At 40.1% G+C, this 23678-nt stretch overlaps 1 protein-coding gene, 1 non-coding gene and 1 pseudogene across 2 annotated transcripts in view; 1 reads left to right on the top strand and 2 right to left on the bottom strand.

Moving 5' to 3' along the window:
• Positions 1 to 1366: 1366 nt before the first annotated feature.
• SLC30A10 (solute carrier family 30 member 10) overlaps positions 1367 to 23678 on the top strand; it is a 61528-nt gene continuing 39216 nt past the window's right edge. The window contains exon 1 of the mRNA XM_075540583.1: positions 1367 to 1817. Within this exon, the coding sequence (XP_075396698.1) occupies positions 1367 to 1817 (451 nt within the window). The remainder of the gene's footprint in view (positions 1818 to 23678) is intronic.
• On the bottom strand, positions 10351 to 10482 carry LOC142437747 (small nucleolar RNA SNORA42/SNORA80 family). Its single transcript, XR_012782271.1, has one exon. It is a non-coding gene; the product is annotated as a small nucleolar RNA SNORA42/SNORA80 family (small nucleolar RNA).
• Positions 16073 to 16510, bottom strand: LOC142437392 (small ribosomal subunit protein bS18m pseudogene; annotated as a pseudogene).

The raw sequence follows: 23678 nt of genomic DNA, 5'->3' as shown, positions 1-23678 counted from the left end.
TGTCTGTTTTGTTGATTGGTGTCTCCACAGAGCTCAGAAAAGTTTGGCAGAAAGACATTCATTCAACGATAGCTTGTCACATGTGTGAACGAATGCTCATAGTCTTAGTTCAGTGATTTTCACAATCCAGGAGTATCAGAAATTTAACTGTTTGAAAATTGTTTGTATTGGAGATTATTTGTAAAATGCTCTGAAAGCTATTAACATCTCATAAATAATCTCCAATGCAAATAATATTCAAACAGTTAAACTTCACAGGAAGTTATTCAAGGAGGCTTGGTGGCAACTGGGCGCTGTGATCACAAGGGCAGCTCCTCCTGAGAAGGACGGGGCTTTCTACTCTGTGAAGCGTTAAGGGCAGGGCAGTTCCACCCTGTCTCTAGGGTGGTGGTGAGTCGGCATCAACTTGAAGGCAGTCGTTTTCACTTAAGGAAGTTACCAGAGTAACTATGTAAGTTGACTAGGCATTCTGAAAGGAAGAATAAATAGAATAAACGTGTTTCCTCACAGGATCACCATACTTTCTAGAAAGACTACGCACAACAATGTAGACCGCTGCTGTTTTAGACATTCAGGAAAGACTTCAAGAGTATTAAGTGTTTTGACAGGTAATAAGAATTAAAAGCAAAAATAAAACTTTCTTCCATCAATGAAGTAAATTTTTCTTGAAACGAACTGGGCTGTCTTTTCTAATGTCTCCAGTTTAAAAGTATCTTACCTGCTGAGAAAAGTTGACCTTGTCTTATTTCTGGAGAGCATGTAAAGTGGGGTATTCGTTTGTTCCCCGTGAGTGGGGCAAAGTAGTAGACAGTGATTTTCACAATTACTTCTTTCACAGCTTCCCTTTGACTTCCGCTTCTGGCAGTTTAGATGGTGAGATTCGAGAGGCCGTGAACATTTCCTATTCCACTTAGTAAACTGCATTCAAAACATCCTCGAGTCGACAAGAAAGGCTTTTCCCCCCGGTATATGATGCCTAATCAGGAGCAGTTACGCAGCCTCCGAACCTGGAAGCCGGGCCGATAACTGCCGTTGCTGCGCCGCAGACTCAATGACACGCAGGCTCCCGACTTGTGAAATGAAGCGCACAATCAAGCGCACACATTCCCTCAAGCCCATCCTAGCTGAAGCCAGTGCCATCCGTTTCCATAAATCCCAGCTCACGTGATGCCCCTTGTTTAATTGCCCTTTAAACTGCTTTATTGCTTTACAGCAGTCTATAAAAGGTGATTTCCAAATATGACAAGCCCTGCAAGGTTGAAGGAAAGAGTTTTCCAGGAGTTGTAATCCCTGAATCTCTTGGGCTTCTGCCCTAAGAACTCAGCCTTCCCAAGAAGGGGAGAGGAACTGCCGGGAAGGGGCCGCCATGGGGCGATTCACGGGAAGGAGCTTCCGCTTAATCCTCATGTGCGTGGTGAGCATCCTGCTTTTTGTGATGGAGCTGGTGATAGCCTATATAGGCAACTCCCTCTCCTTGGCGTCCGATGCGTTTGCCGTGCTGTCCCACTTCGTGTCCATGATCATAGGCCTGTTCGGCGTCCGGGCCAGCAACATCAAACAGCACAGGAAGAGCACGTACGGCTTCCTGCGGGCAGACGTGGTGGGCGCCTTTGGCAACACCATCTTCGCCGTGGCGCTCATGTTCAGCATTCTGGTGGAAGGGGTCAAGAGGTTTATCAGTCCCCAGAAGACGGAGAAGCCGCTGCTGGTTCTCAGCGCTGGAATCATCGGGCTCGTTTTCAATGTTCTCAACTATGCCATCTTCTTGGACTGCTGCTACTGCGCAGCCCCCAGACCCCAGGGAGACCCCGAAACAGGTAAGGTACCTGGGATCGTGGGGTACCTGGCCACAGTCCTGGCTGGTCTCGACAGGTGCGCACTTTTAGATGCCCCGACTCCTTGGCCGGCTTCTCCACCGTAACTTTACAAATAGTCATCGAAGAGAGGCTTAGTCAGAAGAAAAGGTGCTAGCTGACTGAAGTGGGCAGTGAATGGCTTGACAGCGGGGCTCTTCTTTAATGCTCACTGGTTAGAAGTTCAAAGCCTTACCTGGAAGCCCTTGGAGAGGGAGAAAAGGCTCATGCTGAAGCGGTAGAGGGAGCAATTTGAAAGAAAGTGAAGGGCCACTCAAAGCAGTTTCCTGAAAGTGTCACTTTTGTTTACCCAGATGTAATGTGGTTATGCTTGGATCTATGAGGGATATTTTAATATCTCCACCGAATATGTTTAAAATACACTGGACTGCAGAACCATCCCACATGGGACAAAACATATCATACACTAGGAAGGGCTGTTAAGTGCTTGGGTATATATTCAAGAAATGCACCATACCATGGCAAAAAGCACTGAGTTAAATCTTGCAAGAGAATACTAGATCCAGCACCTGTTTCTTTTTAAAAGCAGCTTCCTACTTCTTTATTGCAGTAGGGATTTTTTTTTTTTACATTAAAGCTTCTTGCAGAAAAACATTTCCAATGCTTCTTTTGGAAAGAATCCTCTCGCATGGACAGACCAGGTTCCAACGCTGGCTGTCCCATATAGCTGTATAGTAAGCAATTTACCTAACACCTCTCTGGATTCCCCCCTGTAGGTGGGGGTGTCCAGGAATAAAGGATGGAGTTGTGGTAGCACAATGGTTAAGAGCTCTCTGTTAACCGAAAAGGCCTGCAGTCCGTTCCATAGCAGGACAATGTGGCAGTCGGAAAGCTTATAGGGCAGCTCGACTAGGTCAGAAAGACTCAAAAGCAACAGGTTGAAGGACTAAATGAGATGTCAAGTGCTTAGCACTGAAGAGGCACTTCATAAACTGTAGTTATCACTATTTTAAAATCACGATGCAAGCCTTTGGATTCTGTGGTCATCCCGCATCATTGATTCTAAACTGCTCATCTATGTTTCAAGGTATTCCAAATGTTTTCATACTGTGTAGTTATTTTATCTCATGAGTATGGGCATTATATTAGCTTGGAACCCTGAGAATCTTCATTCTTCATGACTTCGTTGTTATTCTAAACTATGGCAGTTTGGTCCAATACTTTATTTAATTTCTGTCTAGATGTAACTATTTGCATACTATATATCATCAGATTGTCTATAATATCAGAGTGCAAGGGGAAAAAAACCCCAAGAAACTGATTTCTAGAACTTTATTAAATTTAATGAATCATTTTAATTAGGGAAATGATTGAATTAGAGGAAAGATGAAAAGATTTAACTATCATCTTTAGAGGTTTTGGATCAATGCTTACCTGATATGAGTCCGTTTGGCCTGCAGTGAGGAGAATAAATTAGGTGGAGGAATGGCTCTATTCTGGGCTGAAGTGAAGGACAAGGTGACAAAAAGTAAAATAGGTAAGCATGTAGGAAGAACCAAGCAGAGGAAGTTTCAGTATGAACGCGTGAAGGCTGTGTACGCGAGCGTGTTTGGGGAAGGGGCGCTGAGGATCATGCAGAAGATGAACAGGATATACACATGTCATCTTCTGTAAAAGAAGCATTTTAGTTAGGTTGTTATTTTAGTCATTATCTCAAACACACAAGTGTGGGTGCATACATTTGTTTTTGTCGAGCGTAATCTTAAGATAAATAATGTGATTCCCAATAGATGAGTAGAATTGATCAGAGAAATACCATTATAGTTGAACTTACCGTTATTGCTTCCAAACTCTCATTAGCCTTTACACTGGATGTTTGGTAGGTACCCGAATAAAGCAAAATAATTTAGGCAAAGAGGTGGACTCTTTGACCAGCATGAAAATAGATAGGCAACTTCAGTGCTACTTGTTATAAATCGAATTGTTATTGGACAGATCCTAGCAAAGGCCAGGTTTTTGTTCGGAAGCAGCGCCTTCCATTGAGCATGCCCATACTGAAATAGCAACAAGAGACTTAAAACAAAGCTTTCACTCTGAGGAGAAGGTTCTCTTGTGACTTAATTTCAGATTATCGATCTTCCTTCGAAGTGTTTGATGCTATACAGAGTAAGTGTTTGATGCGTAGTAGGTTATTCTACCTTGAATAAAGAAGTATAGTGACAGGTACTGTCATGATTAATCCTTTCAAGTCTACATTCTATGTTAATGTTCTTCTTTTGAAAGCTGTTGGCTATGTCAAATTTTTCAATTTAGAAAGTCTGGAATAGTAATTTAGCACCTTAGAATTTCAGATTAATGTATTTATTGCATTTGCTGAAGCATCCATTTTCATATCCTTCCTATCACCTAAATAAGTTCAAACTAAAGAGTAAATATTTGAGTCAGACAAATTTGATAGCTACCAGGGGCTCCACAGGAGAAAGATGAAGCTTTCCACTCCTGGAAGAGCCTTGGGAGCCCCGGGGGGCAGTTACATCCTGGCCTGTAGGGTCACCATGAGTTGAAATCAACTCGATGTCAATGAGTTTGTGGAGTTTGGAAGGTTAGACAATTTTTTTCATTAGCAAGCCTCCAGTCTTCCTCTGGATATGTGGATCATTTATTTGTTCTGCTTCATCTGTCTGGTGTAGAAATTTAAACTGGCTATATTTCATGTTTGAGATCATATAAATGTAAAGAGCAAAAGCTCCTCAACTTTAAATATTGATAAATATTTGGAATATCCTAGGATGCTTGGAAGGGATTGTGCTAGAGAATCCTAACATCAGGGACCAGAAAAAGACATTGTGAGGGAAGATTAAGCTGTGAATTTTTAGAGGCTTTGGATCCATGCGGGCCATCTAGTGTGCAGAGATGTGAAGAAGTTCAGGTCGTAGAGTGGCTATATTTTAGAATAAAGTAAAAGGCAAGGTGAAAAATTAAATATGTAAATGTGTTGGGAAAAAACAGAATAGGTGTCAAGCATAAATGTGTGATGGCTAGATATGTCAGTGTGTTTGGGGAAGGGGTGGAAAGAAGTTTGGGGTGATGAAAATGACATGCATGTTTAACTCCAAGGACATACATAACACAATATATTTTCTCTCTCTAGACTTAGGTTCAGGCTGATTAGCGCTCATTCTTAAGCCTGTTTGTAAGAGACAGCAATTAGGTATGGTTTGTGTTTAATGCTTGTCTTAATATGCAGTATACAGTGTATCTTTTTATGCATAAAATACTAAAGAAACACTTCCAGATACACTGAAATATCTTTAAAATAATCATGTTAATGGCAATAATAATGATAATGCTTTCCTGTGCATGTCATCACCCATTTGTTACTGTGAACCTTCCATTTTTGCAGTGATAGGTTTGTGGGTTCATTTGTAACTATGCGGAATTAGAATTTCTTAAACCTAGGACTGTTTGTATACACTTTGCACTGCTTTCCCTGCCCTTTAACTGGCTTTCTCAGCTTTATGTTTGTAGTTTATTTGCAATTACTTCTCAGCACTGTTTTCCTTAAACCTAAACTAACAGATCTCACTATGTCCTTGATTTTTACTTGAACAGATTATTTGCTGTACATTGGCCTCTATTTTAAGCCCAAGGTAATTTTATGCCGCTCTCTTTTCCAGTTCAACCGCTTCTGCTCTGTGTTGCGTGCTTGTCTCTCTAGCATACATTAAGCTTTATGTCAACTTTGCAATATGCTTTTATTATTGCAATGCATTTGTTTATAAAATAAAATGCCTCTCCTTGGAATTTATGCAAATTAATTTTCTTTTGATTGAAAATGGTCCTATCCCTTGCTCGCTCTCTCTTTTCTCTGCCTCACTCTCTTTGTGAAACCACCTTCTCGAATTACGTTTCTCCAGCACTGTATTAGAAGCACTGGAGTAAGCAAAGTGAGTCGTTGCAGAAACCTTCAGCAAATTCCTGATCAGACACTTCTAATCTCAGACCCAGTCCTAGAGTTGAGTGGATTGCCTTGTTGGAAGCCTTCCACCCTGGCAATTTTGGAGAAACTGAAAGCAAGTTGTGATTTTCCCTAGAAGGATTATTTTATCCATACATTGTAGGTGAGGAATTGAGAGTTCTGAGAAGAGATGCCGTGAATAAGAGATAAACTGATTTTTCAAGCTGACAAGTTTTCTTACTGCTTTCTTAAAATAAAAGTTGTACTTTGATGAAAGTTTGCAGAGCAAATTTGTTTTCTTCTCAATAATGTTTCTACTTTTTGTTTCCTGTGGATTAGTTGTAATCTCTTCAGTGTAGGAGCACTCTCCCCACCTCCTCCCTGGGTGCCCTGTTTCCAATTGTTCTTCTTTCCTGCTCTTTCCTGCCTTCTGAGTTTTGTTTTGGGCCAAAGCTGCCCTGTGGGTCTTGTGCAGCTGTTTGAACTGAGGAATACATCCCTCCGTGCTGGGAGTGTTCACTTGATAAGCCTGTCAGTTCTGTTGTTTGGCTGAACGTGGATCCCTGAGGATGGGGGCGTTCAGTTCTAAGCTTAAGAGTATTTCAGGGCCACCATAGCAGGGGTTGTACCAGTCTCTATCAGATCAAAGAGTTTGATTATTTTTGAATGTTGTTCTACATTTTCAGAAGTTTCTATTTCAATCCTGATTGGAGCAGTTGGTAGCAGAGGCTAGTCACCACCTCACTCCTCTGGTCTCACTGTAGTAGATGTTCAAGTGACTGATTAGGTCTTGGGCCGTTTCCTTGAGTATTTGCAATCTTCTATTCTGGTAACAGCGTTGCCTGGTTTTGGTGTCAGGATTATACTCACGCCATAAAATGAGTTAGGGAGTTTTCTATCTTTTTCTACTTCCTACGACAGTTTGTTTAGAATGGGTGTCAATTCTATGAGTGTTGGTAGACTTCCCAGTGAAGCCTTCTCCGCCTGTACTTGATTTCTCTGGGAGCAGGTAGGGGTTTATTTAATGGCTTGATCTATTTCTTCCAATGCTATGGGTTTGTGGATGTTTTATGCATACATCTGTGTTAATTTAGATCGTGTATTTATAGACATTTGTCTATTTTTCTCAAGTTTGTTGGAGTCCAGTCTTTAATAGTCTGTGTTACCATCTTATTTCATCTGGTTCTGTTGTAAAGTGGCCCAGTTGCTCTCTTATTTGTAATATTTTCATCTACACCTTTTCTTTTATTAGGTCTGCCAGTCTTCTGTCCATTTTGTTAATCCTTCCAAAGAACCAACTTCCTGTTTTATTAATTTTTATGATTGATTTTCTCTTTTCAGAATCATTTATTTTTGCTTTAATATTTATTTATTTTCTTCTCTTTTTAAATTAAATTAAATTAAGTTATTTGAAGTTCCCCCTGTAGGTGTTACTTAACTGCAGTTGTGAGAGTAAATAATGATGTCCAGGTGCCAAGTTAGCAAGGGGTGGATTGAGTTAGTTAAAGTTTATTGTACCAGCCTGGCCGATAAACACATGTGGGGTTAATTGAAGGACAGAGAGATAAATGGCTCAGTGAGCCTCGGCTTTCGAGTTCTTGGGTTTCTTGCTTTCTGATGGTCGGACCAGGGTGAAGCTGCCTTAGACAGTTCCCTGCTTCAGCTGGCAAGACTCACTTTCCTGCAAGACATCCCTGAGGAGAAGCCATATGGACCTACCCCGATGCAGCCCTGGGTGCTGGAGCACCTGTTGGGAGACCCCTGCTATCTCTGAGATGCTTACACGTTCACTGACTCAATTTTCCTCCTGCAGTCGGCATCATAGTGTGTGTTTTGTAAGATGGAGGAGGACTTTGTGGATTGGTGTAGGACATAACGGTTAATGTTGGACTTGTGGGCTTGGGCAGCACTGGCCTGGGATGTTTTCTTGATGTGCACTTAACCTTTATATAAAACTCTCTCTTACACATAAGAGTTTCTGTGGATTTGTTTCTCTAAAGTACCCAGACTAATACACCCCCAACATACTTTACATACCATACAATTCAATAATTTAATAGTTCAATCATTTAATCGTATCAAGGTACAGTCACCAATGCATCAATCTTAGAGCATTACCCCCATTAGACAAATCACCTTTAACATGAGTTGCGCAATCACAATCATTTCTAGAGCCCCCTCCCCATACCACCGTTATTATTTACTCCTAAGATCTCCTTTCCCTCCTATCGCCCACCCCCACCCCTTCATTCCCCATAACCTCCTTTATCCATTGTTCTCATTATGCATCCACTCCTCCTGATTTCACAGCTGGGAGCCCAACAGAAAAGAAAAAAAACTGAAATCATACTAAGATGATAAGGCTGAAATCACCATAGTATAGAGACAAAAACACAAATAATGCATAAGAAGGAAATGACTCCAATCAACCTGCAAAAGGTCAGGGAGGAAATTTCTGTCATGGAACAAGTGAGTGATACTTCACTCTAGTACAAATTCAGTTTGTGTCTGTAGAGGGGTCAACTGCCCAAGTATCGAGTTGGATCCAGCATGATCAAGATGACACTGGTCTCCGCCTAGTAGTGAGGCTGTTCAAGACCCTGTCTGTGGCTAGAAGGGATCTGCCAGCAGTTCCGTCTGACTAGATCCTTTGCAGGTGGGTTTTGGGCTCCCACTGTCCTCCATCGTCTGGTGGCCAAAATTTAATTTTACTGCTCCTGTTTTGGTTGTTGGAGATGTTTCCTAAAGTTGTTGATTTTGGCTCTTTTTAATGATGTGTGCATTTATTGCTATAATTTTGCTCCGAATACTGTTTTAATGGTATCCCAAAGGTCTTGGCATTCTGTATTGTCATTCTCCTTTGTTTTAAGGATTTTAAAATTTTATTCCTCATAACTTCAATCATCCAATAGTTTTAAGCAGGTTATTGTTAAATTATCATGCATTAAAATTTTAAAATCTTGTTGATAGATAATTTTATAGTGTGATCTGAGATGGTTTATAATAGCTCATTGTTTTATAATTGATTAAGGTTTTCTTTGTGGCCTAATATGTCTTCTATACTATAGAATGTTTCACATGTGCTGGAAAATAATGTATATTTAGGCATATTAAAAATAATTGTACAATCGTCACCACAATCAATTTTAGAATATTTTCTTTGTCCTTGTACTCATTGTAGCTCCCTAGTTCCCACCTAATCCCCTGCCATACTTCCAAGAAACCATAATCCAGTTACTGTCTTACCTGTCCCGGATATACAAAATTATAGAAAAATATACAAAACAAAATCAACAGCAATAACAAAATAAAACAGAAAAAACCCTCAATAGAAAAGATAGCAGAAAATATTAAAAACTAGAGCAAATTTAAAATGGATCGAAAGGGAGGCCAAGTGAAAAGGTGTTGAATTTTAACCTAAGTCTACCTGCAACCATCTACTTTGCACTGTGCCCTGCCTGATAGCAAAGCTAGTCAGATCCTGGTTCAGGGTCAGAGGGGACTCACAGAAGCTCTATCCACGTGTGGATCCTGAAGATGGATGTTGGGCTTCCACTGTCATCTAAAGCCTTCTGCAAGCCCGGTGTTCATAAATTCAGCTCTGATGCCATTCTCGCTTTCAGATTTGGATTTTATTACTTACAATCCTCGGATCACACAGGCTGATGTGCTTCTTCCAAGTGGACTTAGTTAACGCCTCACTTAGATGGCAGCTTGTTGAAAACAAGCCTTTGTCTTCTGAAATTTGCTTAAAGCTTCAGATGCTATTTTCGCTGATAGTCAGGCACCATCTCATTTTTTCACCACACTTTTCAATAGCACTCATATTTTCAGTGGTTTCTTCAGGAGTGCATGCATCAAGTAGAGCCATGTTATCAGAATGAATTGTTCTTAGATTAGGGCTAGAATTAAGTGTGAGACCAAAATCCATTCTTACAAGGAAGACAGTGGTCAGTGTGAAATATGAAAATAATTATGATTTATAATCTATCAAGGGGTCACTAGGGTGGTGGGGAGTGTTGGTGTGGAAAGAGGAGCCAGCACAAGGGCTCAATAGAAAGTAATTGTCTAGAAAAAAATGATGGCAATGTATGTACAAATATACCTGATACAATTGATGTATGATTGTAAAGAGAATTGTAAGAACCCTCAATAAAATGATACAAAAATCCATTCATATATCTATGGTGAATATATGTGTCTAGTTCACTTTAGAGACAGCATTATCACTTTATGTTAGAGAACATTATGAATAATTCCCTTGGGCATACTGATGTCATTCATTTAGGCACTGCTTTTGAATGTAAAACACTGTTGAGAAAAGAAAATCATACAAATATAGGCTGGCTATGAACTGCAATTCATGAATTGTTGATTTGTAAAGATTAAATTCCAGTGACTGGACACTATTTATATAAATGGTGGGAGTTGGTGTTAGGGAAATTCTTTCTTCTTCTTCTTCTTCTTCTTCTTCTTCTTCTTCTTCCTCTTCCTCTTCCTCTTCCTCTTCCTCTTCCTCCTCCTCCTCCTCCTCCTCCTCCTCCTCCTCCTCTTCTTCTTCTTCTTCTTCTTCTTTCACATTGTGCAATCCGCTTCAGTGCCTGAAGCCCACGGGGTAAAGCCAGGCAATGATTCGGGGTTACAGCTTGCTTTGGCATGGGACACTGTGAGAGGCCCATGGGATCGGACCTGCACAGGGCAAATCTTTCCATAATATTTATTCACAGAGGCAGAACCATGCCTACCAGATTAATATTTGTCATAATTAAGAAAGGAGGGCGTTGAAGTAGTAAGTATATGGTAGTCCCAGGTCACCATTCATTGGGCATCCTCAAGACAAAGGATCCAAACCAAAATCCATTGACCACCAATTCTACAACCTTGCGATGGCAGTCAGATTAGGGAACTTCAGGCTTAGTCCAAGGGCTAAATCCAAGGAGTTGGAGGTAAAGTCCTTTCACCTGGCGAACTTTCCACATCAAGTTCTTCGGTGTGGCCTTTGAAAGAGGCTGTGCACCTCAAAGTCTAAAGTTTCAGTAGTCTATAGCATATGGCCTGGGTGCCCAAGGGGTAGATCGAAATTAGGTTAAAAACTTCCAATTAGGAACATAGTACTGGACATCTTCTCCCCCTGGGTTCCATTCTGTTCAGCATTTTTATCTTGATGGGAAGTTGCTCCTCCCTGTTTAGCCACCAACAGTGCTATAATTGCCTTCTCGGAGACATACATGCTTCCCTCCCCCAATTTGACTTAAATCTCCCTCGAGGTTCACTTGCCATTGTCTTAAGAGTATGTGTTGATTTGGGGTGACTGTAGAACAGTTTTGTATGACAGCAATTAAATAGTTCTTTTTTTCTCCCCGATCTTGAAAAGAAGACACCGACTGTGGTGATGTATAGGGGTGATATTTGGTTCATGGACACTAGGTAGGTTCTCTCTCATTGCTTGGGAGACAGGATAAGATGATTACATGACCTGGGAGCAAACGTAGCCTTATTTTGGTATTTATCCTTATGGTAGTGGACTCATACTATATCTGTCCTTTTGTGTTTGACTAACTTCACTTGGCATAATGGTTTCTTGGTCCTCCATGTCATAAGGTGTCTCATTCATAAGGTGTTTCATAGTTCCATCACTGTTTAATAGGGATGCATACTAATCCATTTTGTGTAGGTACCAGAGTTTCTTTTTAAAAATAATTTTATTAGGGCCTCATACAACTCTTACATCAATTGTGTAAAGCACTTTTGTACATTCATTGCCCTCATTATTCTCAAAACATTTGCTCTCCACTTAAGCCCCTGGCATCAGGTCCTCATTTTCCCCCCTCCCTCCTCACTCCCCCATCCCTCATGAACCTTTGATAATTTATAAATTATTATTTTGTCATAGCTTAGCCTGTCCGCTGTCTCCCTTCACCCACTTTTCTGTTGTCTATCCCCCAGGGAGGAGGTCACATGTAGATTCTTGTAATCGGTTCCCCCTTTCCAACCCACCCTCCTTTGACTCTCCTAGTATCGCCACTCACACCACTGGTCCTGGAGGGACCTGTGTTTCCAGTTCCTGTATGTACCAGTGTACATCCTCTGGTCTAGCCAGACTTGCAAGGTAGAATTGGGATCATGATGTGTGTGTGGGGGGGTGGAGGAAGCATTTAGGAACTACAGGAAAGTTGTATTTTTTATTGTTGCTACAGCACCCTGACTGGCTCGTCTCCTCCAGTGGCCTACAAATGGGCTTTGGGTCTCCACTCATACTACCCACCTCATTCACTATGAGAAGATTTTTTGTTCTGATGATGCCTGATACCTGATCCCTTTGACACCTCATGATCGCACAGGCTGGAGTGCTTCTTCCACGTGGGCTTTGTTGCTTCTGAGCTAGATGGCCGCTTATTTACCTTCAAGCCTTTAAGACCCCAGACTCTATGTCTTTTGATAGCCGGGTACCATCAGCTTTCTTCATCACATTTGCTTATGCACCCATTTGTCTTCAGCGATCGTATCATGGATATGAGCACACAATGATAGGATTTTTTGTTCTTTGATGCCTGATAACTGATCCCTTTGGCACCTTGTGATCACACAGGCTGGTGTGCTTCTTCCATGTGGGCTTTGTTGCTTCTGAGCTAGATGGTCACTTGTTTACCTTCAAGCCTGTAAGACCCCCAGACGCTATATCTTTTGATAGTCAGGCACCATCAGCTTTCTTCACCACATTTGCTTATTCACCCGCTTTGTCTTCAGCGGTTGTGTCGGGAAGGTATCATAGAATGCCGGTTTAATAGAAGAAAGTATTCTTTCATTGAGGGAGTACTTGAGTGGAGGCTACCTTAATACTAAACCTATAAATATATGCACGTAGGTCTATTTCCCCGTCCTCATATGTAAATTTATTTGCATGTGTACATGTGTTTATCTATACTTCTATAAATGCCCTTTGCCTCCCAGCTCTTTCCTCTATTTCCCATGACTTTCCTCCTGTCCCACTATCATGCTTAGGTCCCAGCAGGTTTTCAGCAATTCCTGTTGGTTACATTACCCTTGATCATGCCCTACCAGGCCTCCCACACCCTCCTCACCACCGATGTGGATCACTTGTTGTTCCCTTGTCCCTGGGTTTGTTAACACCACTACCTTTCTTCCCACCTCCCCTTCTCCCATGTCCGCCTGGAACTGTCGATCCCATTGTTTTCTCCTCCAGACTGTTCATCCAGCCTATCTTATTTAGACAGACCTGCAGAGATAATAACATGCATACAAACAAGACAGAGCAAAACCAAGCAACAATATACAACAAAACAACATACCCTTGACAAAAAAACAAAAGAAAACATGAGAAAGAAAAGCTTGTAGTTAATTCAAGGATTGCCCATTGGCCTTTAGGAGTGTTTTCCAGTCCAGTTTGTTGGGGCACCACACCCTTGCCCCAAAGTCCACCTTCAGCATTCCCTGAAGACCTCACTGCTCCATTCCCTCGCTGTTCTGTTGCACTTCCCCCCCTGTCCTCCCCCGCCCCCCGCCCCAGTGTTTTGCCTCATGATGGCGGGATCAGATCGGGTGCAATTCCCACATTGTGGCTCCGGTGCTGTCCCCCATAGGGCTGTGGGTCTGAGAGGGATGCCATATCTCATAGTGGAGCTGGCCATGTGGTCCTCTCTGTGGACTAGCTGCTCTAATTGGGAACATCGTCCTTAATGCCTGGTGGGCCAGCATGTGCTCCACTCTCTTTTCCCCCCTCCCCCCTTCATCATACCAGAGTTTCTTTATCCATTCTCCTAAGCTGTGTCCAGTTTCTTGCTACTGTGAATGTGCTGCCACAAACATGGAGAGCATACACCTGTTCAAGTTCCGTCTCATTTCTTTGGGGTACATGCCCAGCAGAGGTGTTGCTAGGTCATATGTAATTTTTATTGGCAGTTGTTTTAGGTATTGCCATACTGTTTTCCATGAGGGTTGTACATATTTACACCCATATCAGCAGTACATAAGAGTTCCAATCTCTCCATACCCTCTCTAAGACTTATTGTTCTCTGTTTTTTGTCTTTAAATTGGTCTATCATGGGTGTATGGTGATATCGTTGTTTTGATTTGCATCTCCCAAATGGCTAGTGATCACACACAGTTCTTTATGTACTTGTTAGCCATTCAAGTGTCGTCCTTTGTGAATTATCTATTCAGGTTCTTTGACCACGTTTTAATGAGATTATTATTTTTTCTTCTTGTGATGTTTTGTTGCAGAATTCTATAGATTTTGGTGATTAATCATTTCTCTGTTGTGCCAATGCTAATTATTTTTCCTAATACTTGTTACTTTTGTTAATCCTTTCAAAAACAACATTTTATCTTGCTGATATTTTTCTATATTTCTTCCCCAGGTTGTTTATTTTCATTCTAATCTTTGTAATTTCTTTTCTTCTGCTGTTGGAGAGTTTATGTCGTTGCACTTGTTCTAGTTTTTGAGATGTTGTGTTAAAGTGTTGAATTTAGATATCTCCTGTTTTTCATATGTTTTATTAACTTGTGTCCCAAAGGGTCTACTATAATGTGTTATGGTTCTCATTTGTTTCAAGGAATTTCTTAATTTCATCCTTTATTTGATTTATTACTCAATTGTTTTTAAGCAGTAAGTTGTTCTGTCTCTATGCATTGCTGATTTCCAGTTTTATAACATTGTGATCTGAGAAAATGGATGATAAGATCTCACTGTTTTTGAATTTCCCTTGTTTTTTGCCTAACATTTGAGCTATTCTAGAGTATATACAGTGTACACTGAAGAAGAATCTATTATACTATTGTTGGATGGAGTGCTCTGTGTATGTCTAGGAGATTGAGCTGGTTGATTTTATTGTTTAATTCTTCTGGTTATTTATTGAGTCTCTTTCCTGATGATCTGTTCCCTTTAGTGTGTCCAAGTCTCCTACTGTGGTTGTTGAGCTGTTTATTTCTGTTTTCAATTCTGTGAGCATCTGACTGATGTATTTCTATGGTCTTTCATTGGATGCACATATGTTTATTAAGGTTATATGTTCCTGGTATATTGTTCTTTTAATCTCTCTTAATCATTATATAGTGTCAATTCTTGTCTCTCATTATATTATTTTCCTCTAAATCTATTTTATCAGAGATTAATATTTCTATACCTGAGTTTTTATGGTTGCCATTGGTTTGGTAGATTTTTTTTTTTTTGCCAATCTTTGATTTTTAATTGTTTTTGAGTTTAAAATATGTCTTTTCTAGGTAGCATATAGATGAGTCTTATTTTCTAATACAGTCTACTGCTCTCTGTCTTTTGAATGGTGCATTTAATCCATTGATATTCAGGGTCATTATCAATAAATTTGGGTTTGTTACTGTCCTTTTGCTATGTTTGTTTAATTTCTTATTAATTTTTTGGGTATATGGTTTTATTGGTCTCTTTGTTGCTCCTCCATTTCTGTAGTGTTTTGAGCGCTGCTTTTACCACATTGGTTCCTAGGCAGTAATGTCCTGTTATTGTTGCATCTCTGTTGACAGTGATCTAGTTATTTTTTGTAGGGCTGGTCTTGCTTTTATGACTTCCATTAGTTTTCCCTTGTCTGGAAATACCTTTATTTCTTCCTTGTATTTGAGAAATGATTTTGCTGGCAATAGGCTTCCTTTTTTCCCTCCAACAGTTTTATTGGCTAGTAATTTACATATCCTATAATTCAATAGTTCAATCATATCAAGGAGAATTGTACAATCATCCCCACATCATTTTTTTAGCACACTCTCCTCCCAGGATATAGGATTCCTGGCTTGCAGATTATTTTCTTTCAGAATTATATGTGGATGTGCGTGACTCCATTATCTTCTTGCCTGCAGAGTTTCTGCTGAGAAGTTTGAGTTTATCTTTATCAATTTTCTTTTGTAGGTGACTATTCGTTTTTCTCTAGATGCCCTAAAGAATCTTGCCATCTCCTTGAAACTGGAGAGTTTAACTACAATATGTCATGATTTTTTCTTTTGGAATCTATTCTATTTAGTGTCCTCTCAGCTTCTTGAATTGTTGCTTTATTCTCCTATCGCTTCTCGGCCTTTTGGCTAAGATCAAGTGTTATTTTATTCTCCTTTGTGATGTTGGTGAAGTTTTCTGATTTCTTGTACTATTTTCTCTGGAGATTTTGTTGTTGTTGTTCTTTCTTCTGCTCTGGGATCCCAAATTGTAGATTGTTTCTTTTGATAGTGTACTACAGCATTATCAGGTTTTTTTTCTGATTCCTTTGCTTTTTTTTTTTTTTACTATAAAGTAAGTTTATTGGTAATAATATTATATAACTTACTCCCAATATTTGATGTTACAAATTTTGGGGTCTTTGAGATATGCAGGATCCTTGTAAGTGACTGGCATAAAACCCATTATTTGTGCCCTCTTAATTGCTTTTGTGATTTCTTTCTGTTTCTTCCCACAAAGGCCTGTTATGTGCCTTCCATAAATGCACCCAGTAAACGGAGAAATAAACTGGGATAAAAGCTGGACATTCTTGTAATCTACACGTTTTCCACACAAGAGGCATTTTTTAAGAGATTCCTTGTAAGTATTTTCCATTGTACTGGGCAGGTCCTCGTTGCTGGTCACCTGTTTATATTGTGAACAAGCTCTTCTGTACACCACCGCGTGACTCCTGGAATCTGGGAAGCTGGCTGCAGCCGTGGTGAAGCGCGTCAACTTTTTTCTCCCAAGAGCACGGCAAACAGCAACCATGGCAGCCATGACGCCAGCACCTCCTCTCTGATTCCTTTCCTTTTGTGTAGAGCATTTCTCTCAATTGTTGTCAGCATGATTGTCAAGCTCACAGATTCATTTTTCTTATTCTTTCATTCTATTCTTCAGGTCTTTTACTAGGTTGCCCAATTCTGTTATCTCTTAGTTTGTCTTCTCAGAGTCCCCTTTGATTTCTTCTATTGTTCCCATGAGTGTCCCCCATCTCTTGAAAGGACCTCGACATTATTCTTCTGAATTCTGTTTCTGTTCATGTCATAGCCTCTTTGTCAGACTACTCCATTGGGTTTGAATGATTTTATGTTTATTTTTCTTGTTTGTTCATGCTGATTGAATGCCATTTCCCCTGCATTGTGGTATAGCAATTAGTGGTGCATGAATTGCTGGATCATATGGAGGTAGCTGGCTTCATTTAGCTTTGGGGAAGCGTTCTAAAAGGATCTGGAAAATATATGGTAGTAAAATGGAGAAAAGGGCCATTTGGATAAGTGGGGAAAGTGGGCAGGGGAGAAGAGAAACAACAATAAACTAAAGGTAATGATAGTAATAAGCAGCTGTCTGATAGACCAACAAATTGGTAAAAATAATGGGATGATGCATTTTAAGAGGTGTAATCAAAACCAATACATTCCATAGAAATATTTTTCATGAGGAAAAATAGAAAGCAGAAAGATATAATTGGTGGGTGTGCAGAGAGATGAGCGACAAAAGACTAGTGTGGTCTGGGTGTGGTGCTTTCTTATGGCAACATGAATGTGGGTGTATCTGTGTACTGGAGGGGGGAGCAAAACCCTTGTTTGGTGGGTGTGGAATAATTTAAATGACTTCCTGATTTTGTCTGGGGTGGCGGGGGCAGGGAGGAGGGAGAGTGAGTATAGGACGGTGGAGTCTCCAGTGACTCCAGAAGTCACTGGAAGTGGAAGGGAGAGAACTCAAAAACATAATGAGTATTATAATAGAACCAGGGGAAAAATGCCAGAAGAAAATAAAGTAAAAAATAACACTGCTTCGTAGGTGGGAATTCCTGCTCTTTGGTAGTGTTTATTGTGTACAACTATGCCTCCTGGGGAAGGTGGGGTAAGTTCAGGAAGAGGGATGGCACTGGAGAACAACGCAGGAAAGCAGGGGAAGGGAGGAGAAAAGGCAAAAAGATAAGCTTGGGTGCTGATTATATCTCCACCAAGCTGCCCACACAATTAGCTCTCTCCCGGACCAGCAGGGTAAGTAGTTAGATGATTGCGTTGCCTCAGTGGCCAGGAAATGTCTATTGTGCCCGGGAGGAATGGGGCTCAGTGCTGTTTGCCAATGATGAAGGGGAGTCAGTCAGCAGGCATTGTTGTTTTCTCACCTTAGGAAACTTGGGTCTATTGATCTTTAAGTTGAAATTTTTGCTGCCAAGAAGTACAGGATATCCTTACTATTGGAATTCTCTGATAGTTGTTGAGATCTTCCCATGCCTGTTATCTGCCAGCCGTCTTCTCTCTGAGACTAGCAGGCATGGGTTTATTGCTGTCATTTTCTATGTCTTTTGTGTTGTTGGTTTCTTTGTTTCCTGTGATTGTGCTGAGTTCATTTTACTTGATGTTTTTGGTCGTTTTTCTTTCCTGTTATTGTAATGTTTGCTAAGGCCATTATTTTCCTCTTTTTTATTTGGATGAGGTTTATCCATTTTCAGTGAGGCTGAAGACAGTGAAGTTGAAGACAGCCCAGTTCCTTTTCTAATACTTGACTTCCTCACCACTCAAATATCTGTACGTACGTGATCCCCTCTATGGACTGTACAATTATCTTCACTGTGGAATGCTATCCCTGGCTTCCTGTAGTCAGTCTTACATGTTTTAAAATAATTGGGTTAACTTCTCAGTGATGTTTTCCTGTATGTTGATCTCAGGTTGATGTCTGCTGCCAATGATGCTCTGTCCTAAGGACTCTTAACTTTTTTCTGGTAACGTTGGGATTGTTTTTATAGATCCCTTTAACTTCTCCTTGTCTGAAAACTGCCTTATTTCTTTCTTGTATTTGAGAGACAATTTTGCTGTATATGAAATGTGTGTTTAGCAGTTCTTTCTTTTGGAGTTTTAAATGTGTCAACACATTGCCTTTTTTGTCAGCTTGGTTTCTGTTGAAAAATCAGAGCTTAGTTTTACTGGTTACTCTATGTAGGTATTTTTCTTTTTTCCCAAGGTGCTATCACAATTCTTTCCTTGTTAAAAATATTTTTATTTTGGAAAGCTTGATTATAACATACTGTGGTGACTTTCTTTAGGGGGTCTATCCTGTTCTTTCAGCTTCTTACATGGTTACTTTATCTTCCTTAATGAGGGTCGGGAAGTTTTCTTCTAGCAGCTCTTGCATACCTTCATCTGCTTTTTGTTTGTTTTCTCTAATTCCTATCATACTCATGTTATTTCTCTTGCTGGTGTCCACATGCATCTGAGATTTTCTTTGGATTTAAAAATAAATATTTTAATGGATCCTTCTTTTTGCTGTTTATTATTGAGAGAATTATCTTCAAGCTCACTGATTTGACCTCCCACACTTCAATTCTATTGCTTTTCTCCTTAAATGTATTATCTATTTCTCATATCTTAATGTTAATTTTCTGGATTTCTATTTGGAGTTTTGGTATGGTTTCTAGTTTGTTCCCCCAGATTGCTCTTGTAATGCTTTCCTGGATTGTTCTGTAATTTTTCTGCCCCTGCACTCCCCAATAGCCCTCTCGATCTTTTTATTCATCTTTGTAAGTACTTAAGAATCATTCTTCTGATTTCTTTTTCTAGTAGTTTAATGACTTAATCAGGAAGCCTTTTTGGCTCCATATATTGTCAGTTGTTTGCACCATTGTTTTTTATTTTTCTGTATGAGCTGTAATTGTCTCTAAGGCATAGTGGGATTTTTATTTAAACATATATGTGTATATATATATATATTTGTTGATCAGTGGTTCTGGAGTAGGTGGTGAGGCTGTTAGTGGTGTTGGGGTGGTGGCTGGGACATGTGCGGATAGTTTTATCTATGGGATGGAACACTAAAAGAAACATTTAAACAATGACAATTACAAGACAAAAAGAGAGAGAGAGAGATCTACAAAAGCAAAATCCAAACAACCTAGCCAACAAAGAAACATGCCAATAAAAAACAAAAAGCAAGAAATCAGAAAATAAAACTCCCAAGAATAATTATAAATAAGTAGATAGAAATAAAAAATAAAAACAGAGACCCAGGGTAGAGCCATCAGCTGCTTCTTTTTCAGTCACTAGTATGTGTTTTCAAGGCTCTGCTCTGATGTGGACGGTATGAGTACAGCTTGAGAATATTTGTGCCCTTCTTCTCTGCTGGCTTAAAACTAGCCCAAAGCCTGCGGGACTTAAAAGACATGCTCTGGACTGCTCTTCCCGTCTCAAAAGTGTCTCAACACCAGTTGCTTAGGCTGAGAGCCACAGAGACTGTGAATTTGTGTGTCCTGGTTGCTTTGCCACATTCAGAAGTAGCTTTAAGCTTATGACTTGAGCCCAGAGAACTTATCGCGTCTGTCAGGTTCACCTATGATACTGAGCATGGCTTGGTGCATGCATGTGGCCTGAGACACTTTTGTGCACTTGTGTGCCCTGGGGTACCAGGGGACCAAGGAGAAGGGAGGATGGTGAAAGCCTGTTGTGCTGTTGATATTTAGTTCACTTATCTTTTTTGTTTAATCTTCAGGGACTCATTACTCTAGACTTTTCTTCCATATCTGTTCTACCTCATCTTTGTTGAAGAGAGATTTTTTAGCATGACTACCTAAGTCACTATCTTTACTGGGTATGTTATTAAGTAACTTTTAAAACAGCCAGTGGTCATTAAGCCAACCACAAACCACAAAAACCCATGTGTGTCAGAATAGAACGGTGTTCCATAGGGTTTCCAGGGGCTGATGTCAGAAGCAAAACACTAAACTTTTCCCCAAAACATTTGAGGGAGAACCTGAATCACCATCTGTTAGGTCAGCAGCCAGACCTGTTGATGTTTGCAGTACCCAGAGACTTCAAGTTTTTACAAAATAATTTTATTGGGGGTTCTTCCAGCTCTTATCACAATCCATCCATCCATCCATTGTGTCGAGCACATTTGTACATAAGTTGTCATCATCCTTTTCAAAACAGTTTCTTTCTATTTGAGCCCTTAGTATCAGAACATTCGCCCCCTTCCCCTACCCTCCCTCATGATCCTTCATAATTTATAATTTTTTTTCATGTCTTACACTGACCACTGTCTCACTTCACCCACTTTTCTGTTGTCCTTCCCCCTGGGAGGGGGTTATATGTCAATCATTGTGATTGATTCCCCCTTTCTTCCCCTACCTTCTCCTTCCCCTCCTGGTGTCACTACGCTCAGTATTGGTCCTGAGGGGTTTATCTGTCCTGGATTCCCTGTGTTGTGACCTATTATCTGTACCAGTGTACATGCTCTGATCTAGCTGGATCTGTAAGGTAGAATTGGGGTCATGACAGTGGGATTTGGGGGAAGGGGTAATTAAATAACCAGAGGAAAGTTGTGTGCTTGGTCATTGCTATACTGCACCCTGATTGGGTTGTCTCATCCTTGTGACTCTTCTGTAAGGGTATGTCCAAATGCCTACAGATGGTCTTTGGGACTCCACTCCACCTTCCCCGTCATTCACACCGATAGGATTTTTTGCTCTGGGTCTTTGATGCCTGATACCTGATCCCATCAACACCTCATGATCATACAGACTGGTGCTTCTTCCATGTGGGCTTTGTGGCTTCTGAGCTAGATGACTACTTGTTTACCTTCAAGCCTTTAAGCCCCAGATGCTATATCTTTTGATAGCTGGGCACCATCAGCTTTCTTCACCACATTTGTTTATGTACCCATTTTAAGATTTCAGCTTTTTAAGAAGCATGATACTTAATTCCTAGAAATTGTTACTTTAAAAAATCATTTTATTGGGAGTTCATACAGCTCTTATCATAATCCATACATACATCCACTTTTTTACATTTATTTCCATTTTACATTTATTGTCATCATCATTTAAAAAACATTTTAACATTTATTGTCATCATCATTTTTACATTTATTGTCATCATCATTTAAAAAACATTTTCTTTTTACTTAAGCCCTTGGTATTGGCTCCTCATTTTTTCCCCTCCCTCATGAACTCTTGGTAATTAAAAAAAATCATTTTATTGGGGACTCATACAGCTCTTATCACCATCCATCCATCCATCCATCCATCCATCCATTGTGTCAAGCACATTTGTACATTAGTTGCCATCATCATTCTCAAAACATTTGTTTTCTGCTTGAGCCCTTGGTATCAGCTCCTCATTTTCTTTCCCTCCCTCTCCTCTCCCCGCTCCTTTGGGAACCCTTGATCATTTATAAATTATTATTAATTTGTCATATCTTATACTCCCCAACATCTCCCTTCACCCACTTTTCTGTTGTCCATCCCCCCAGGGAGGTTATATGTAAATCTTTGTAATCAGTTCCCTCTTTCCACCCTCCCCTCCCTCCAGCCTCCCGGTATCGCCTGCCACTCTCAGCACTGGTCCTAAAGGAATCATCCATCCTGGATTCCCTGTGTTTCCAGTTCCTATCTGTTCCAGTGTATACTGGAACTCTTGATAATTTATAAATCATTATTTTTTCATTTCCTATCCTGACCTTCACCCTGATACCTGATCCCATTGACACCTCATGACCACACAAGCTGGTGTGCTTCTTCCATGTGCACTTTGTTGAGAAGTTGTTACTTTGTAGTGTGTTCATATTTCAATCAGCACTGTTTTCTAAGCACCAACCAAGCCATCATAGATTTAAAACACCTAACTTCCTTCTGAGGGCTTGATTATATGTAGACACAAACACATCACAAATCTCAGTTCCTATCCTATCTAGTAGATACTTAATAAATCACTTTACATGCCTCTTTATTTACTTCCCTGAAAGCTCACTTCTCTTGTCTGAGTGACTGACTTCCAGGTCAGTTTTAGGGAGTAAGTAAGAAAGATTAAAGGGAGAATGAAAAATATGTTTACTTGATGTTTGTGAAATCCGATTCAATTGAAGAAAAAAGGGAGACATTTTCCTTCTAATACATAGGGGATGTTCAGATTAATTTCATAGGTAAATTTTAATAAAAACCCAGCATTTTGGACGTATGTGGGTTGCTAAGGATGCCTGGTAGCCATGTGGTGGTCAGGCACTCCGCTGCTAAGGGAGACCTCGACAACGTTATCCCACCCCATGCTCCCAGAGAGAGAGGTGGGACCATCACACAGATTTACAGCCTGGGGACTTGATAACAAAATTCCACTCTGTCTCACAGGGTTGCTGTGAGCTGGAACTGACTCTATGGCAATGGCTTTACTTTGTGACAGGTTGGGAGACAGTATGAGAGCACGGAGTGATTTATGACAGTACTGTATCTCTTACATTCAGAGACTTGTTTGCTTTAAGAAATTAGCTTGGGAGAATTCTTGCTATTTCTTCTTTTCAGATAAAACCAGACATTCAGCAACATGTTTATAGTCATACATCCAGTGATAGTAGCATAGAAGCAAATAGAAACAAACAGAAGTTTGGATGTATGGCATTTGTTAAAGGCCCTACTCTTCTTAGACCAATCAAAGGAAGAAATAATGATGTAAGCAGGGTGGATAGGAAGTAAGAAGAAAGGAACTCACAGACAGTAAAAAATAACTTGATAATAACAACAAAATAATATATTAATAGAATGATAGAACAGAACTACATGGTTCAAAATCAGTAACATTACGCACGAGGGTTCTATTCTTTCACTATAATTATTTAATCCGCTGGTGGGCAAATATCCATGAAGTTGGGCTATGTGAAGAATCATGCCATTGGCTTCACAATTGCAGGAAGAGTCTTTAAAAATTTGTGATATGCAGATGGCATAATCTTTAAGTAATGCTTTTTATTGTGAATTAGGTTAAGGTTTGCAAAGCAGATCGTTCATTTTATATTCAATACTTCATACACATTATGTTTCAACTCATCCATTGCAATTCCTTCATTCCACTTTCTCCATGTTTCCTGTTTCCATTACTAATAGTTTAACTTTGTTCTTAGGTAAATACAACCCAGTTGATATTAAATGGTTGATTATTCTAAAAGAGGGATGAATTTAATT

This window comes from Tenrec ecaudatus, chromosome 1 (assembly GCF_050624435.1).
Source record: "Tenrec ecaudatus isolate mTenEca1 chromosome 1, mTenEca1.hap1, whole genome shotgun sequence".
In the NCBI taxonomy this organism is placed as follows: domain Eukaryota; kingdom Metazoa; phylum Chordata; class Mammalia; order Afrosoricida; family Tenrecidae; genus Tenrec; species Tenrec ecaudatus.
The sequence above is the reverse complement of the archived record's forward strand: the minus strand, read 5'-3'. Positions and strand labels throughout refer to the sequence as shown.